Here is a 19,350-nt window from a genome sequence, read left to right as displayed (position 1 = left end):
TGCATTTAAATAAGATGTGTGTATATTTTGTAATACAGGGTGGATTCTTCCCTTGGGGGTCTATGCAAATAATGTTAAGCTTTTTCCCCAAAGACAGGATGGCCCTCCCTTGTTTACTCACCAATCTTTCATGCTTCATTAAAAAGACATGTTCTCCAATAAACAATCCTTGAACTAACTACAAGCCTATTTTCCTTGTTGTGTGGTGTTTTGTCATTGGTTTGTTGCTGTTGTTTGGTTGTATATTGTTGCTTGGTTTTTCTCTGTCTTATTTTTGTGCATGTTATTAACTCTGCAGGTCTGTCTAAATCAAATAGGCTGGATGAACAATCTGGAGGAGAAAACAATTGGATTGACAGTTCCGGGGGGACATGGGATAGGGGGAGGTGGAGGGAAAGGCAGCGGTGTTAACAAACCCAGGGACAAGGGAACAACAAGTGATACAAATCGGTGGAGAGGAGGGTGTGGAAGATCTGGTAGGGCATGATCAAGGGTAATGTAGCCAAGAGGAATTGCTGAAACCCTGGTGGGGACTGAGCATGATAGTGGGGCAGGAGGAAAGTCAAAGGAAATAGAGGAAAGAGCTGGGAGGCAAAGGGCATTTATAGAGGTCTAGATAAATATATGTACATATACAAATACATTTATATATGAGGTTGGGGAACTAGATCTATGTGCCTATATTTATAGGTTTAGTATTAAGGTAGCAGAAGGATATTGGGCTTCCACTCAAGCACTAGCTCAATGTAAGAATACCTTTTTCTATTAAATTGGCATTCTATGATGCTCACCTACCCGACAAAACCACTGAAGACAAAATGGGTGAATAAGCAAATGTGGTGAAAAAGCTGATGGTGCCTGGCTATCAAAGGATATAGCATCTTCGGTTTTAAAGGCTTGAAGGTAAACAAGCGGCGATCTAGCTCAGAAGCAACAAAGCCCACATGGAAGAACACACCAGCCTGTGTGATCACGAGGTACCGAAGGGAGCAGTTATCAGGCATCAAAGAACAAAAAATCATATCATTGGCTGGACACCTCCATGATACGATTGCTGAAGAAAAATGGGTGCATAAGCAAATGTGGCGAAGAAAGCTGATGGTGCCTGGCTATCAAAAGAGATAGCGTCGGGGGTCTTAAAGGCTTGAAGGTAAACAAGCGGCCATCTAGCTGAGAAGCAACAATGCCCACATGAAAGGAGCACACAAGCCTGTGTGATCACGAGGTGCCAAAGGGATCAGTTATCAGGCATCTCAGAACAAAATATCTTACTATAGTGAATGGGGGGGAGGGGCGGGGAATGCAGAGTGGAGACTCAAAGCCCAATTGTAGACCACTGGATATCCCCTTGCAGAAGGGTCTCAGGGAGGAGACAAGCCAGTCAGGGTGCAATGTAGCAACGATGAAAAATACAACTTTCCTCTAGTTCTTAAATGCTGCCCTCCCCCCCTAATATCATGATCCAAATTCTACCTTGCAAGTCTGGCTAGACCAGAGGATGTACACTGGTACAGATAAGAACTATAAACACAGGGAATCCAGGGTGGATGATCCCTTTAGGACCAGTGGTGTGAGTGGCAATACTGGGAGGGTAGAAGGAGGGTGGGTTTGAAAGGGGGAACTGATTACAAGGATCTACATGTGACCTCCTCCCTGGGGGATGGACAGCAGAAAAGTGGGTAAAGGAAGACATCAGACAGGGAAAAATATGACAAAATAATAATTTATAAATCATCAAGGGTTCATGAAGGAGAGAGAAGCGGGGAGGGAGGGGGAAAAATGAGGACCTGATGCCAGGGGCTTAAGTGGAGAGGAAATGTTTTGAGAATGATGAGGGCAATGAATGTACAAATGTGCTATACACAATTGCTGTATGTATGGATTGTGATAAGAGTTGTATGAGCACCTAATAAAATGATCAAAAATAAATTAATTTTACCTCCTCCCAGGCAGATGGACGGCAGAGAAGTGGGGAAGGGAAACTCCGGATAGGGCAAGATATGACAAAATAACAATCTGTGGATTATCAAGGGCTAATGAGGGAGGGGGTAGCGGAGAGGGAGGGGAAAAAAAAGAGGACCTGATGCAAAGGGCTTAAGAGCAAATGCTTTGAGAGTGATTAGGGCGAAGAATGTACGGATGTGCTTTATACAATTGATGTATGTATATGTATGGATTGTGATGAGTTGTATGAGCCCCTAATAAAATGTTTTTTTAAAAAGAGATATGTTTTAAATTACAAGTTCATGGGTTTTATTTCCTGAATCATCTAATCTCTCAACAGAATGTGAATTTGTTTTTTCAAAAACTATACCTACAAACCTTGTGTTCAGAATCATGAAATCTTTGTATTCTCATCAAATATATTCAGAATCATGTGCCTGTCCTTTACTAAATTATCCATATATTATACAAGATGTAATTATGTACAAGCAAAATCTATTGTAGTCATCAGGATCCACTGGCACTTGCTCTTATTCATAACATCTCCTCTCTCTATGCTCAACTTGACAAAAGTCTCTCCTAGACTCATAATATGCTGAGGAGTATTAAAATATGCAGAGGAGTATTAAAAACGAACTAGAGGACCCTGGAAATATGGTACTGATATAGAATCCCCGCCTACAATGCCCTGACTTGACCCAGAGAGTGACAGGTGAGGAGGATTTTTTGGGACCTGGATCCTTGGCACTCCAGGAAGATTTTGAATCTTGCTTTCTCTATTTTATTTTTCTCCCCTGGAGGGCACAGCACATGTGGTCTCCAATCTTCTACCTCCACAGGTCAGCATAGTGGTGGTGCAAGGATCTCTTGCTTGTTCCATAAAAAAACTTCTTCCCTGGCTTTTAAAATATTAATGGTGATCCTTTTTTAAACTCATTGTTCATATTTTTATCTTCATATTACTTTTGTTTTAGCCTTACCACTTCATTTCGGTTTTGTTCTTGATTTCTGTTGGGTTTACCAGTTTGTGAAGCCCAGTATGAGTGGATGCATAGAGATAATAACTAATGCAATGATTTATAGGGGATCCAAGGGTGGGTGGAGGGAGAAGGAGAGGGTGAGAGGATTTCAGGAGTAAACAATGAAGGTGGGAGGGGGCATGAGCACTAGAACTGAAGGTGATCACACAACTCATTTTAAAGATGATTTAATCATGAGGGAAGAAAGAAAATGTTCAGAAATTGATTGTAATAATAATTGTACAATTCTTCTTAATATGATTGAACTATTGAATTGTGTGAAATGTGGATTGAGTGGCCCATAAATCTATTTTAAAAATTGCCCTCCAAGAATCTTATCCAGCAAAAGCTATCTATCAAATGTGAAGAACTATAAGTATTCTCAAAAACAAATATTTAGAGAATTTGTAAAAACAAAACCAGCATTGCAAGAAAATATTATCTAGTTCTTTATGGTCAGAAAACCAACACCTGCAATGCTCAAGCAGGAGACCAGCACAGGATGTAGCACCACACTGAAAACAGTATCCCAAACAATACAGATCTAGTGTGGACTCAAAATCAGGAATAAACTACCTACCCACCCACACACCCTAAAAAGGGGGTTGAAGGAAAATATCAAGCACAAATAGTAAGAGATGACAGAGACTAAACTACATTTAGTCTAAACTGGATGTCAATGGACTAAACGCACCAATCAAAAGATAGAGTAACAGACTAGTTTAGGAAACAAGATCCCTCAATCTGCTGTCTTCAAAAGATACATCTCAAACTCACAGACAAAAATAGACTGAGAGTCAAAGGATGGCAAAAAATTTACCAAGTAATGGCAAATAAAAACAAATCAGGTGTGGCAATATTAATTTCTGATGAAATAGACTAAGGTACATGACATAACAAGAGACAAGAAGGGGCATTACATATTGCTCAAGACATCAAGAACACATAACTATAATAAACATATATGCACCTAATGAAAGGCCCTCAAAATTCATCAACCAAATTCTCAAAGAAACCAAGAGAAATCACAGGTCAACTATCGTAGTAGGTGACTTCAATACACCACTCTCAAGGAAAGATGTCTACAGGCAAGAAATTCAATAAAGAAACCAAAGAGCTGAACAACACAATTGAACAACTCTCTTCCTAAACATTTACAGAGTTCTTTAACCAACAGCAAACCCCCTCACACATTCCTTCCCAACACACATAGCTCATATTCTAAAATAAACCACATAAAGTAAGCACTGGCAAATTCAAACACAGAGAGATCATTCAAACCATCTCCTCAGACCACAGTGCCATAAAACTGGAAATCAACAATAGAAAGAATAAAAAACCAAGGATAAACACTTGGAGACTTAACAACATAAAACTCAAAGAGACCAGGTGCTAACCCAAATACGAGATGAAATCGGGAAGTTCCTAGAAGCAAATGAGACTAATAACACAACATACCAAAAGCTATAGGACACAGTAAGAGCAGTTATAGAAATTATTGGGCATCTGAAAAAAGGGAAGATTGTGTTAAACATTTTAACACAACACCTCTAACAATTAGAACAGAGTCAACAGCATAAATCCTCCAACAGCAAAAAAAAAAAAAAAAAAAAAAATAGAGCTGAAATAAATGAGCTGGAAAACAGAAAAACAATGGAATCAACAAAACAAGAAGTTGGTTCTTGGAAAGGATCAATAAAATTGACAAACCTCTAGCCAAGTTAAAAAAAGATAAGAAAGAGCAGATAACAATATCTATAATTAGGGATGAAACAGGTGGTGTTACAACAGATCCAAATGAAATAAAAGAATAATAACATAGTATTACAAAAGACTGTATTCCAACAAGTTCCATAATCTATATGACATGGACAAGTACCTAGAAAAGGACTCTTCCCAAATTAATGCCAATAGACATTAAGAACTTGAACAGACTCATAGCTAACGATGAAATAGATACGATCATCAAGAAATTCCCAACCAATAAAGCTCATGATCAGATGGCATCACAGAAGAATTCTACCAAGTATTCAGAGAAGCTGACACCAATTCTATACAAACTATTTCATAATATAGAAAGGGACAGCAAACTAGCAAACTTATTCTATGAAGCTAGAATTACCAAACCAAAACCAGGCAAATACCCCACAAAGATGAAAAAATACAGACCTATATCCCTCATAAACATACATGCAAAAATTCACAACAAAATCCTGGCCAGTAGAATGCAACCACATATCAAAAAATAATATATCATGACCAAGTGGGATTCATACAAGGGATGCAAGGATGGCTCAATATTAGAAAAATAATTAATGTAATCACCACAAAAGCAAGAAAAAGGTAAGAACCATATAATCATATCAATTGATGTAGAAAAGGCATTTGACAATACCCAGCACCTTTTCCTAATAAAACACTCAATAAGATAGAAATGAAGGGAAAATCCTGAACACAAGAAAGGCCATATATGAAAAGCCAATAGCCAATACATTTAGTGGAAAAAGCTGAAAACAGTTCCACTGAATAAGGGAACCCAACAAGGATGTCCTTTATTCCCACTCTTATTCAAAATGTGCTGGAAGTCCAAGCCAGAACCATAGACAAGAGCAAGAAATTAAGGAAATACCACTGGGGAAAGAAGTGAAACTTGCCATTTCCAGATGATAAGATTTTATATAGAGAGAATCCTAAAGTGTCCACAATAGGATTGTTGGAAACAATTCAGGAGTTTAGTAATGTAGCAGGATACAAGATTAACCAGCAGAAATCAGTCAGTTTCCTATATACTAGAGATGAGAATTCCAAAAAAAGACATCAAGAAAACAATACCATTCATAATAGCCACACAAAAGCTGAAATACCTAGGAATAAACCTAACCACAGAAACAAAAACTGTACAAAGAAAACTACGGAACATTATTAAAAGAAACTAAAGGAGACTAACACAAATAGAACAATATCCCTTATTTACAGGTAGAAAGGATTGTGAAAATGTTAATACTACCTAAAGCAATCTATAAATTCCATGCCGTCTCAATCCAAAGTTGAACATCATTTTTTAAAGACATGAAAAAACGAATTACCAACTTCCTATTGAGAGGAAAGAAACTGAGGACCAGCAAAGAACTCTTCATGATGAACAACAAAGTACCGTATATACTCGTGTATAAGTCGAGTTTTTCAGCACAGAAAATGTGCTGAGAAACTGGGGTTCGGCTTATACATGGGTCAGTGCTACCCCAGCGAGGTGTAATATTTTGCTGCCCCCCATCACCCCCCCCCCGAGTTAACTGGAAGGACGCCTGTTTCTCCACTGTTCATTCAAAGCCCCGCTGACACTGCAGGGCTTTGAATGTTTGTTTACTCACATCTAACCAATCAGAGTCGTCCTATGACGTGGATGACTCCAATTCGCAGAAGCACCCTTAGTGATTCACTTACACCCGCAGCTGAACTGGTAAGGATGTGTCTGTGGCTGCGCTCCTCATTCCCCTCTGGTCTCTGGGTTAATTCACATCCTGCATCCCCCGCCCGCATGGACTCACCCCCCTCCCCTTCCTGGCTAACATGTCGTGGGGGGTGAAAGTTTTTTTTCCCCAAAGTCTTTTTTTTTTTTTTAATCCTATTAGAAATGGATACTCTTCAACCAAAACAAAAATGCTTGTCATATGAGTCTGGTTTCAAAATGAAGGTTGTGTCAAGAGCAGAAGAGAGCAATAACAGGATTGCAAGTAGGGAAATCTGTGTTGACGAAAAGCAAGTGAGGGAGTAGCAGAAAATGAAGGCTGACTTGGAATATTTTCCAAAAGCGAAAAAAGCTCGTCATGGTTTAACGTCTTTTTATGGGGCTCTAGAGAGTGAGTTGCATAAATGGGTTACGGAATGTCGTCAAAATGGTTACTGCGTAACATGCATGGGAATCCACATACGTGCTCTAGAAATGACTAAGGATGACAAATATAAAGCATCAGGCATTGAAAAATTTGCTGCATCAGCAGGATGGTGTACCTGCTTCATGGATAGGTTTGGCTGACTGGTACAGTTGAGACAAAGAACAAAGATTTCCCAGAAATTGACACAAGACCTTGAAGACAAAATTATGTCATTCCAGTCATTTATTATAAAACAAAGAAGGATTTATAATTATGACCTGGCAGATATTGGGAATATGGGTGAAACTGCCATGATTTTTGATCTTCCAAGCAACAGAACTGTGGCAAGTGTAGGAGAAAAAAACATTTTTCTTAAAACCACAGGAAATGAAAAAAAATCACTTTAGAGTTGTTCTATCATGCTTGGCTAATGGAACTAAACTCTGTCCTGTCATTATTTTTAAAAGAAAGACCTTGCCTAAAAAGATTAATTTCCCATCAAGAATTACTGTGCGTGTACATGTTAAAGGCTGGATGGATGAAGATGGAACAAAAAAATGTCTGGAAGAAATTTGGAATCGAAGACCAGGAGCAGCCTTAAAGAAAAAGCCATCATTACTTGTTTGGGATATGTTCAGAGCCCACTTATCGGGTGACATAAAAAAAAATTGGCAAAATCTAGTAAAGTTACTTTAGCCGTATTCCAGGTTGGCTTCCATCTGTACTGCAGCCTCTGGATGTATCTTTGAATAAGCCTTTTAAAGACCACATGTCAAGGATGTGGCATGAATGGATGTCATCTGGTCAAGCCCGATTAACAAAAGGAGGAAATCTCATGAAGCCTGACATAGAGTTAATAGCAAAATGGGTTTGAGATGCATGGGAAGACATTCCAGAAGACGTGGTATGACGTGCCTTCCAGAAATGTAGTATTAGTAATGCTATGGATGGCAGTGAAGACTGCGTTTTGTATGAAAATGACAGCAGTGATGGTGATGACAGTGATCTCAATGAGGACAGCATCTATGATGACCTCACATCAGCTGAAGCTCTGCATTTGGGATACGGATGATGATGAGGAATCCAGTTTTGAAGGATTTTAACTCTTTACATTTCAGCTTGGTTGCTGGTTGAGCTCAGGGAATAGTACTCTTAAGATATCATTGTTGATACCTTATTGTTTTTGTTGAACCTATTTTTCACTTACTGTGCTGGTTTACTAATGTTAACTGACTTGTCCTTGAATTTATGTTTTTAATTTTTAGTAATTTTAATTTAGTAATTTTATTTTCATTTGTTTTTATTATTGAAACTCACCAATAGCTTCTGCATTTTCCACCCTAGGCTTATACTTGAGTCAATCAGTTTTTCTGGTTTCCCAGGTAATATTTAGTGCCTCAGCTTATACTCGGGTGGGCTTATATTTGAGTATATATCGTAGGTGGTCTAGCACTGTCTAACCTCAAAACCTACATCACAGCCACAGTTTTCAAATAGCCTTGGACTGGAACAATGATAGGTACACAGGCCAATGGAGCAGGACATGGAATCCAGAAATAAAAATATCCACATACAAATGATTTTCAATAAAGGCCTAATAAAGCATTAAATGGGAAGGGGATGCCCTGTTCAACAAATTGTGCTGGAAAAACTGGATATCAATCTGCAGAAGAATGAAACAAGACCCGTGCCTCACCCCATGCACAAAAACAAACTAAAAGTGGATCAAAGATCTAATGAGAACCCAAAGCTATTAGCATTACCAATGAGAAAATTGGGACTAATTTAAGTGCCCTAGCACAGAGCATCCATGGGCTACCAGATATAACAAAGGACGATAAAGCACATGAATGGGACTTTTTGAATTTTATTTTTATAGATGAATTTTATTAAAAAAATATACCACTTGTGTATTTCTGAAGACTTTGTTGAAAGAGTAAAATGAGAGCACATAGACTGGGAAAAGATATAATGACATAGTGCTAATGAAATAATTTCTAAAATCTACCATCGACTACAAGCCTACAACAAGGAATCAAACCTATAACCCTCTGAGAAAGTGGGCCAAGGACCTGAACAGATGATTCACAAAGGATGACACCGAATGGCTAATAAACACATGAGGAATTGCTTTTGGTCACTAGCCATCTGGGAATGCAAGTCAAAACAACCATGAGATACCATCTAACACTTATAACCATACTCCAATTTAGAAACAAACAAAAAATGGAGAATAACAAATGCTAGAGAAGATGTGGAGAGAGTGGAGAGCCCACTGCTGGTGGGCTTGTAAATATGCACAGCCACTACAGAGACCAATATGGTGCTTCCTAAAACAAATGACCACAGAAATACCATATGATCCTGCAATACCATTACCGGGCATATATCTAGAAGAAACAGACCATGAACAGATGTATGCTCTCTCATCATCTTGCAGCATGGTTCACAATAGCAAGAAATAGGAAACAGCCTAAATTTCCATCAATAGAAGATTGGATAAAAAAAATCTAGTACATATACACAATGGAATGCTATGCATCCCTAAAAAAACATCGATGAAACCATGAAAGACCTCATGACACGGAGGGTTCTGGATAACATTATGCTGAGTAAAGTCCAATCACAAAAGGACAAATATTGTATGAGTCCACTGCTTTCGGGAGAAGCAACAGGATGGTCAAAACACAGGCTGGTGTCCAGGGTGTCCAGGTAGCCTGGCTGAGTGCCTGACTGGTACCCATGAACTATACACCATCTTCTCCAGGTATGTATCTTGAACGTTATTTTGGCAGAGGACTTTCTACATCAGCTGGGATAAAACTGTCAAAGGAGAGGGAGGGTATGTTGACTACTTAGTAACTGACATGCAAAGTTATGACAAGGTCCCTGCATGCTCCCTCTCCATTCCCAACTCCCCTGCCCCAGACCGGTAGGCATTGCTATCAGAGGGATGAGGGATACTGATGGGAAAGTCAAGTCAGGAGAGGGGAAATTGAGCAGACATGCCTGGGCGGACACAAGTCCATGTCTATTGGTAGCAAAGGGGGGAGGACCTATCTCTAAGTGGAGGGAAAATTGACTAAAAATACTTTTAAGGACCCTAAGGGGGCAATATCCATAGTAATATGCACCAAATAAGTCACATTGACCCAAGTTTCTGGAATAAGGCCAAGTGCTATAGAACATTGGGGCATTAAATTCTGGACCTTCAAGATACACAACATGTTCCAAAGACCGTCCCAGAGAGAACCAATGTGAAAACTCCACTAGGTGAACTAGAATCTACCTGAAACACACCTGTAACCTGAGGACTTAAGTCTGAAAATTCATGTTGTTTGAAGAAGCAGAAGACAGTTGTACCCAGAGTATTGAACTGTCAGTTGGCAATCATCGACTTACTACATCCAATGCCCCATATGCTGTACTAAGATTTAAATTATTCTGGCAAACTTGTGTCTGGCATTCTCAGTGAATATTATTGTAATATGTCCCTGACGACCAACCCCTGTAGTTTATGTCAATAGTGCTCAGCCATGAAAGGACTGATTCTGTACAGGTGAATAATTCAGGTTTTGTGATATGGAGTTAGCCTACATTGGCCCAATATCTCCACTCTCAACAGTGTTTTAATGAACTAGTACCAAGGATGAATCTATGACAATATTAACAGAAGAGATTTATGCTTCAGGAAGATGATTGATAAGACTCTCTACTATAAATTAACAAGGAGGTCTCTAAAGGAAGACAAAGGCAGATTAAAAATACCCAAAAAACAAAACAACAACAAAATAGATCCAGGAATGGGTTTTGGACTTGCACTAAATCCTAGTTCAAATTTAAGAACAATTAGTTCTTACATCATGCTAAGAACCTGCTCGATAATCACACTCAGGAAGGGAACACAGAAGATATGGGTGCTATAGAAAAGTGTGTGAAGAAATCAGATGGTGCCCGGCTATGAGATAAAATAGCAGCAGGCGTCTTAAAGACTTGTTTCCAAACAAGCAGGTATCTAAGTGAAGTGTCAACTGAGTCCACGTGAAAGAAGCACACCAACATTAGTGACCGAAGGATTGTAAATCATATAATCTAAAATTGAAGGAGGGAATCGTATCAGAACCTGCATTGTAAGATTCTGGATTGCAGAAGGCTATGGATGACAGTGGAAGCCCAAGATACAGATGGGAGATCTACACAGGAAACAAGCCTGTGGTGCTTCCCCTGTATACATAATGGGGGGATGGGAATCAACTGGTACAAAACAGGGCATTTGAGAGATCATGATAGGAGAGCAAAATGATAAAATTTACTTTTCAGTTGATCCCCACCGATACACACTGGGCCTGAATTGGTTTTCAACATTCTCTCTCTCTCGATCTATGGGTGTCTTTGTGTGTGTGTATTTCACCTTAGGTTTTAGCTCCGATGTACTTTGTTATTAGGCGTAACTCTTTTGAAGTTTTTGTTATATGTTTGTCTGTTTTTCAGTATATGAAACCCAGGATTGGTGAACCTATACAGATAGCAAGTAAAATAAGGGTTCCTGGGGGTACTGTGGGGGAAGGTAAGGGGGTGAAGAAGAGCTGATATCTGGGAGTTCAAGAAGAGAGAGAATGTTCTGAAACTGATTGTGGTATCAATTGTACAATACTGCTTGATATGATTGAATGGTGGAATGATATGGTATCTGTATTAGCTACCAATACAACGTTTTTTAAATTATATGTATTTCTATCGGCTAACCTGTACATGGATTTGAAAGAGAGCTCCAGGTACAGAGTGTGGAAGCCATGGAAAAGCCCAATTTTTTAAAGGTCTTCCATAGGGATTGACCTCCTGATGACTTGTGAGAAGTCATTGACATGAAATCTTGACTATCTCACTTTTAATTTTCTGGTTCTACTTCCTTCCAAGACTGATCTAATCATCCTTTTGGAAGTATGTGGCATATTCAGTATTCATTACCAACATCATAATTCAAACGTGCCAATTCTTCCATCTTCCTTTTCCAATGCCCAGCTTCTGCTTTCATATGTGGCAATCAAAAATACCCTAGGTTGGGGGTGGCACACCCAACTCTTCAAAGCCGACATCTTTGCTCTTGAGCCCTTCAAAGAGGTCTTTTGCAGCTGACTGGCCCATTGCAATACGTCATGGATTTCTTAGCTGATGCTTCTTTGGGTGTTGATTGTGGATCCAAGTAAAATGAAATCCTTGATAGCTTCGATCTTTTCTCTGTTTATCATGACGTTGCTTATTGATCCAGGCTTCACTTTTTAGTTTCTTCTACATATTGCATTTATCTTTAAAAACTAGTAATTTTAGTTTCATTTAAATGTTTGTAGATCTCACCTTAGGTGGTAAACTCACAGAAGACAGAACTTTGAACATGTTACCAAAGTAAAATGGAAGGTAACTGCACAACACGATTAATATAATTGATGTTACTAAATTGCATACCTTAAAATGTTGAATTTTAAAATGTGGCGTTATATATATTTTATAATAATAATAGAAAAGAATTCTATTTCTATAGTGAAACACTATAAAATGTTGCTAAGAATTAAGGGGGGAGGGAGGAGCAGGGAGGGAGGGGAAAAAAAAGAGGACCTGGTGCAAAGGGCTTAAGTGGAGAGCAAATGCTTTGAAAATGATTAGGGCAAAGAATGTACAGATGTGCTTTATACAATTGATGTATGTATATGTATGGATTGTGATAAGAGTTGTATGAGCCCCTAATAAAATGTAAAAAAAAAAAAAGAAAATGATTAGGGAAAAGAACGTACAGATGTGCTTTATATATGTATATATATCTATGGATTGTGATAAGAGTTGTATGAGTCCCTAATAAAATGTTTAAAAAAAAGAAGTAGGGGGACAGTTTTGTATGGAGGTAATAGACATTACTTTATTTTAAATTTATTTTTTAACATTTTATTAGGGACTCATACAACTCTTATCACAATCCATACATATACATACATCAATTGTATAAAGCATATCTGTACATTCTTTGCCCTAATCATTTTCAAAGCATTTGCTCTCCACTTAAGCCCTTTGCATCAAGTCCTCTTTTTTCCCCCTCCCTCCCCGCCACCCCCCATGAACCCTTGATAATTTATAAATTATTATTTTTTCATATCTTGCCCTATCCAGTATTTCCCTTCACCCCCTTCTCTGTTGCCCATCCCACATGGAGGAGGTCACATGTAGATCCTTGTAATCGGTTTCCCCTTTCCAACCTACTCACCCTCTACTCTCCCAATATCACCCCTCACACCCCTAGTCCTGACGGTATCATCCGCCCTGGATTCCCTGTGCCTCCAGCTCCTATCTGCACCAGTGTACAACCTCTGCTCTATGCAGACTTGCAAGATTAGACATTACTTTATTATTCATAGTTTACCACCTATAAGTCCATGAAGTAAAATTTCTGATCTACCTATATCACTTACCTTTTTGGTTGTTGCACATGCCTTTGAATATTTACTAGGCTGGAGATCAAATAACATAAGACCTGTGGTCTGGTTTCTAGAAGAAAAAAACTCAGGCAGGTTAGTACAGAATCAAAGAGAGGTAGACATGAATCTGCTTTTGTGTAGATGGATGAAAGTCCCATGTACACCATGGAGTTGAATTCATCATGAAGAGTTCTGGATGCTTGGGTGGTGTGGTGGTAACTGTTCTATGCTTTGGCGAGACAACTCCACATTGTGGTCATCACTTAGATCTGCTCCCACCTCATGATGGCTCATGCTTTAGCCAACACAGGGTTGGGTCAATGGAAAATAGAATAGAGACGAGCAGTTATCAGTATTCATGCCCTATTTCATGAACAACCTAAGTCCCTAGAGGATGGAGATCCACTGCCAACTTCTTGTCCTGTCTGATGCAATTACAGGCTGTGACTACTGCCTTGTTTTCTCCTGTAGACGCTACAGATTCTCCTTCACTGCTTATTGTTATATTTTGAAACAATAGACTAAGTAATACTTTCTTAGCCACATTAGGCTGCATAATACGACCTGTTTAGTATCCAAAGGTTGGTCAAAATGACCTTCAAGACCATGAAGGGCACATGGATCATTTTGTGTTTAGGTAACATGTGACGAATCAAAAATAACAAAAGGGGAAAATTTAAAAGTTTTATGCACACCTCACATCTACTAAGATTTTTTTCCAGAAAAAAACTAGAGGAAACAAATAAAAAATATCTACCCACAAATAAGTGTCCAGTTTTCCAATATTCATTACATTTTTAACATATATAATTTTATCATATAAAACATAATAAATGTGAGGATACAGATAGCACATTTTAAAACAATTTCAAATTGGACACAGATACCTTTGAAATCAAGGATTAATCTTATAATTATGGTGCCTTGCCAATGAAATAGAATTTCTGAGAAGTGCAAATGGTTTAGAGCTCAATTCCTGCTCAAACAATTGGTGGCTTAAGTCCACCACCGTCCCCTTGGAATACAGATTTGGTGACTTGCTTCTGAAAGGTCAGAGCATTGACAGCTATATGGAGCATGAGTCAGAATCCACTTGATCGCAGCAAGTAACAACAGCAATAATCATAGGTTTTTGTTGTTATTGTTATTCATTGTAAATAAAAATACTGTGGTCTTATGATTTGATGGAATCTTTGATAAATTTAGTCATATGGTATACATTTGTAAAGGACACTAAAATAATTATTGCATCTTCAATATTCTACACACCTTCCCCTCTTATAAGTGGATTTTCCCCCTTTACTATGTCTGATTACCAAGATTTCATAATTCCACTCAAGTCTCAGACGGACCTAATGTATCTTGGACAATTTGATGTCTATTCTATGGCTACAGAATTCCCAGTAAATATGCACAAATGATAAAACTCCCCAAAGTGCCCACATTAGAGGAATCGAGAGAAAAGTTCGTGAGTGAAGAGAAAAGAGATGAATTGAGCCTCATGTCATTACTATATCTAAAGTATCATTTTATCTCTACTCTTTCTGGGCACGATTCTACTTTATTTTCTTAGTAGTCCTTATCATTTGGAATTATCTTGTTTATGTATTTGTTTGATGGTTGTTTGTCTTCTCCCACTAGAAATATGTTTCACAAAAGCGTACCTTACCTTTCTTGTTCATCATATATATTACACACTTAGAAAATAGTGGGCTTAGGATGCATATTCAAACCTATATAGACTAGACTGCAGCAGACTAAAATAAAATATATTTTTTCTATACAAATGACATTTGTTTGTGGTGATGGAACTATGGAATGTTATGATATACATAAGAATTCTTAATAAAAAGATTAATAATATATTATTAATTATAAGGCATGTAGAATATATATAATATATTATTAATTATTAAAGTGTGTAGAATATTGAAGATATATATGATATATCTATATCATATATATAAGAATTCTCAATAAAATGATTAGTTATATATATATTTTTTCCCCCTCCCGCCTCTATAAAAATATATTTAAAAAATGACATTAGACCCAGATAATATTGAGTCAGGTAATAAGGACAACTATAAAACCAATTTCTCTTTAGTTGACTCTGTCTCAAGTCCACTTGTGTCAGAATAGAACTGTGCTCCGCAGGGTTTTTGATGTGCTCTGGTGGTGTAGTGGGCTATGGAGTGGACTGCTAGCCACAAAGTCAGAAGTTCTAAACCACCAGTCACTCTGTGGGAGAAAGATGGGACTTTCTATTCTCATAAAGATCACAGTCTGTGAAACCCATCTGGGCAGTTCTACTCTGTCCTATAGGATCCTATAAATTGGAATCGACTCATGGCAGTGAGGAGGTTTTCTTAGTTCTATAGGTTTATTATTTTCAGATCCGTGGAGCTTCACCACTTGCCTGCCCCTTTATCATGTTGTGTTGGCTTGTGCTGCTGTGAGGCAGGAAGCCATGTTGACTTGTATTTTGTTGACTGTGCCAAGGCATTCAACTATGTGGAGCATAAAAAACTATGGATAATTTGAGAAGAAAGGGAATTCCAGAACATTTCATTGTGTTTTTTCAGAACTTGTACATAAATCAAGAGGCAGTTGTGCAATCTAAACAAGGGGAGATTGCATGGTTTCAAACCAGAAATCATGTGCCCAAGGGTTATATCCTCTCACCATACCTATTCAATCTGTATGCTGAGAAAATCATCAGAGGAACTGGCTGATAGAAAGAAGAATGTGGCATAAGGATTGGAGGAAATCATATTAGCAACCTGCTGTATACAGATGACACAACTTTGCTTGCTGAAAGTGAGGAGGACTTGAAGCACTTGATGATGCAGTCAAGAATTTCAGCCTTCAATATATAGATTACATCTTAACATAAAGAAGACCAAAATCCTCACAACTGGTCCAATAGGCAACATCATGATAAATGGAGAAGAGGTTGAAGTTGTCAAGGATTATGTATTACTTGACTCCACTATCAATGATCATGAAAGCAGCTGTCAAGAGATCAAAAAAATATTGTATTGGGTAAATCTGCTGAAGACCTCTTTAGAGTATTAAAAAGCTAAGGTGTTACTTTGAGGACTAAAGTGTGCCTGACCCAAGCCATGGTATTTTCAATTGCCTCATATGCATGTGAAAGTTTGATTGTGAATAAGGAAGAGTGAAGAAGAATCCATGCATTTGAATTGTGATGCTGGCAAAGAATATTGAAAGTACCATGGACTGTTTAAAGGAAAAGCCACGATTTGTCTTGGAAGGAGTACAGCCATTGTGCTCCTTACAGGCAAATGTGGCGTGATTTCACCTGACACACTTTGCATCTGTTGACAGGAGAGAACAGTTCTTGGAGAAGGACATCAAGCTTGATAAAGCAAAGGGATCACGGAAAAGAGGGAGGCCCTCAACAAGATGGCTTGACACAGTGGCTGCAACAATGGTCAAAGCCTCGGCACAACTGTGAGGATGGTTCAGGACTGTGTTCTGTTGTGCACAGGGTCACTATGGGCTGGAACTGACTTGATGGCACTTAACAAAGTCACTGGTCTTTAACATACCACCAGGGTAAACCAAAGTGACTAGCTTCCAGCGCGGCGTCTAGATTAAGAAGCAGACTATGTAGAAGGAATGCTGTCTACCTTGGAGGAATTAGCTGCTGAAAACATTGTGGATAGCAGCAGGACGCTGTCAGTTAATGAGGTGGATCAAACATAAGAACAATTGTGAGGGCGGCATGTGATCAGGTGGTGTTCCCTTCTGCTGCACATAAGGGTACTAGGAGTTGGAACCAACCCAATAGCACTGAGCATCAGGGTTTTCAGTAGCTGGGTTTTTAGTAGCTGGTCTTTGGATAATGTGGACAAACCTTTAGATAGATGGACAAGCCTTTTTCCAAGGCGCCTCTAAACAAAACAAAATACACACAAATAAGTTTACTGTGATAGTTGATTCTGACTTATAAGTACCCTTATAGGTTTTCCTAGACTCAAATTTTCATAAGAACAGACAGCCTTTTCTTTCACCCAAGGAGTGACTGTTGGGTTTGAACTCCCAATCTTGAGGTTAACAGTCCCACACTTACCAAACAGTGCCACCAGGCTCCTGTAAGGTGGTTGCTATGAGTCAACACTGACTCGATGACAGTGAGTTTGGTTTTATTTTTTGGAGATGGACTCAAAATTCCAAAATTTGGACTAGCAGCCAAGCCACCTTTGCATCACCTAGAGATTCCCAAGGACAACCATAAAAGGCACAATTTCAGACTCCCTGACTTCTCTGGAAGTGTTCAGTACTTAAACCAAACATACACTGCCATTAGTCAATTCCAGTCAAAGTGGTTCTACATGGTCTTTTTGAGGCTGTAACTCTTTATGGGAGCAGAGAGACTCACCCTTTCACCTTACTCCCCCTTGCAATTAGCAAGCCTAATATGTACCTCACTACATCACCAGGGCTCGTTAGGAGAGATTTTATTCCAAAAGTCAAAGATGTGCTTTGGTTAAGTGTTGGACTTAATAGGAATTTGAATACTGGATATTTAAAATGATAAGAAGCCATTTAAGTGATTGAATATCTACAATTCACTAGCCTGATTAGTATTTAATATTGAATAGGTCCTTCTAGAAATCATACTTACTGCAACATGAAATAATCCAATGATTCCTCATAATTTGCATACTGAATAAGATGCAGTGACTAAAGGTGGTGGGGAGAAAGAAAGAAAAAGGTTTTTGTAAAGCATGAAAACAGGTGTGGGTCCACATTCATACCATACTTAATGCTGTTATTAGGGCCCGTGCTAATGTCGATGACTTGAAACCAAGTTTTCCTAGGACACAGGTACACTTTTTTTGTTTTGTTTTGTGTTGACAAGGTATACTTTTAAGGCAGTTTTAAAGTATTCATTTATCTGAGAAACAAACAAACACTTGTCCCCACTACTTTTTCTCTTCTATTTCAGAAACTCCAATTATGCGTCTTAGTAGTCCTGGTGGTACCAGATAAGTGCACTGGGTTGCTAACCTCAAGGTCAGTGACTCAACCCCATCAGCCTCTCCTTGGGGACAGATGAGGCAATGGACTGTTGGAAAGAGTTTAGCTTTGGAAACCCTATGTAGAGTTTCTATGAGTTGGAACTCACTTGATGGCATGGGGTTTAGTTTGGGTTTAATTATGTTCATACTAGATATACTTTATTGCACTGCTATTTCTAATTCTATATCATCCCAGAATTTTTTTGTATATTGACTCTCTTCTCATTTGTCAAAGTAATATTCTTATTCCTATCTTTCATTCATTTCAAGGTTAGCCAATTTATAGCATTTTCTTTGTTTTGCAATAGTCTTGACTCTGAGCTTTATTTCTTCATTGAGAGTTCTAAATTATTGCATATATTGTATTGTCTGTCATTATTGAGACTAAAATGAATTATCTGCCTCTTTTCTCTTTTATAATAAGTAACTTTTGGGTGCATGCTCATGTAATTTTTGTATAGCATTATGTTATTTATTTCTTTGGGGGATATGTTTCACTTAAATTTTCAGCATGTCATAAGGATCCTATATTCTCAGAGTAAAATCATTTCCAGTAAATCCACTATAATGGACACAGGAAATTACAAGGCCTATAGTTTTAAAGCATAGCACAAGCTGAAAGAACTGAAGGAAAAATTGAGTTGCAATATTGGGCAAAATATTCAATAATGCAGAAAGCATCAGAAAAGATAGAAAGAATACATAGAGTCACTGTTCTTAAAAGAACTGATTGACATTCAACCATTTCATGAGATAGCATATGATTAAGAACCAGTGGTGTTGATCACTGAAGACAATGTGTCCATAAGCAAATATGGTGAAGAAAGCTGATGGTGCGTCTGGGGTCTTAAAGGCTTGAAGATAAACAAGCAGCCATTGAGCTTGGAAGCAACAAAGACCACATGGAAGAAGCACACCAGCCTGTATGATCACGGTTGTTGAAGGGATCAGGTATCAGGCATTAAAGAACAAAAAAATCATATCATTGTGAATGAGG

The 19,350-nt window shown here is 38.3% G+C and overlaps 1 protein-coding gene across 1 annotated transcript in view; it reads right to left on the bottom strand.

Moving 5' to 3' along the window:
- Window positions 1-19,350, bottom strand: part of CATSPERE (catsper channel auxiliary subunit epsilon) — a 134,807-nt gene that overhangs the window by 73,456 nt on the left and 42,001 nt on the right. The window contains exons 6-7 of the mRNA XM_075542684.1: window positions 17,957-18,015; window positions 13,297-13,372 (exon numbers count right to left, since the gene is read on the bottom strand). Coding sequence (XP_075398799.1) covers window positions 13,297-13,372; window positions 17,957-18,015 — 135 coding nt within the window. The remainder of the gene's footprint in view (window positions 1-13,296; window positions 13,373-17,956; window positions 18,016-19,350) is intronic.

Source organism: Tenrec ecaudatus, chromosome 1, assembly GCF_050624435.1.
Source record: "Tenrec ecaudatus isolate mTenEca1 chromosome 1, mTenEca1.hap1, whole genome shotgun sequence".
NCBI lineage: Eukaryota > Metazoa > Chordata > Mammalia > Afrosoricida > Tenrecidae > Tenrec > Tenrec ecaudatus.
This window is presented reverse-complemented; position numbering and strand designations above follow the sequence as displayed.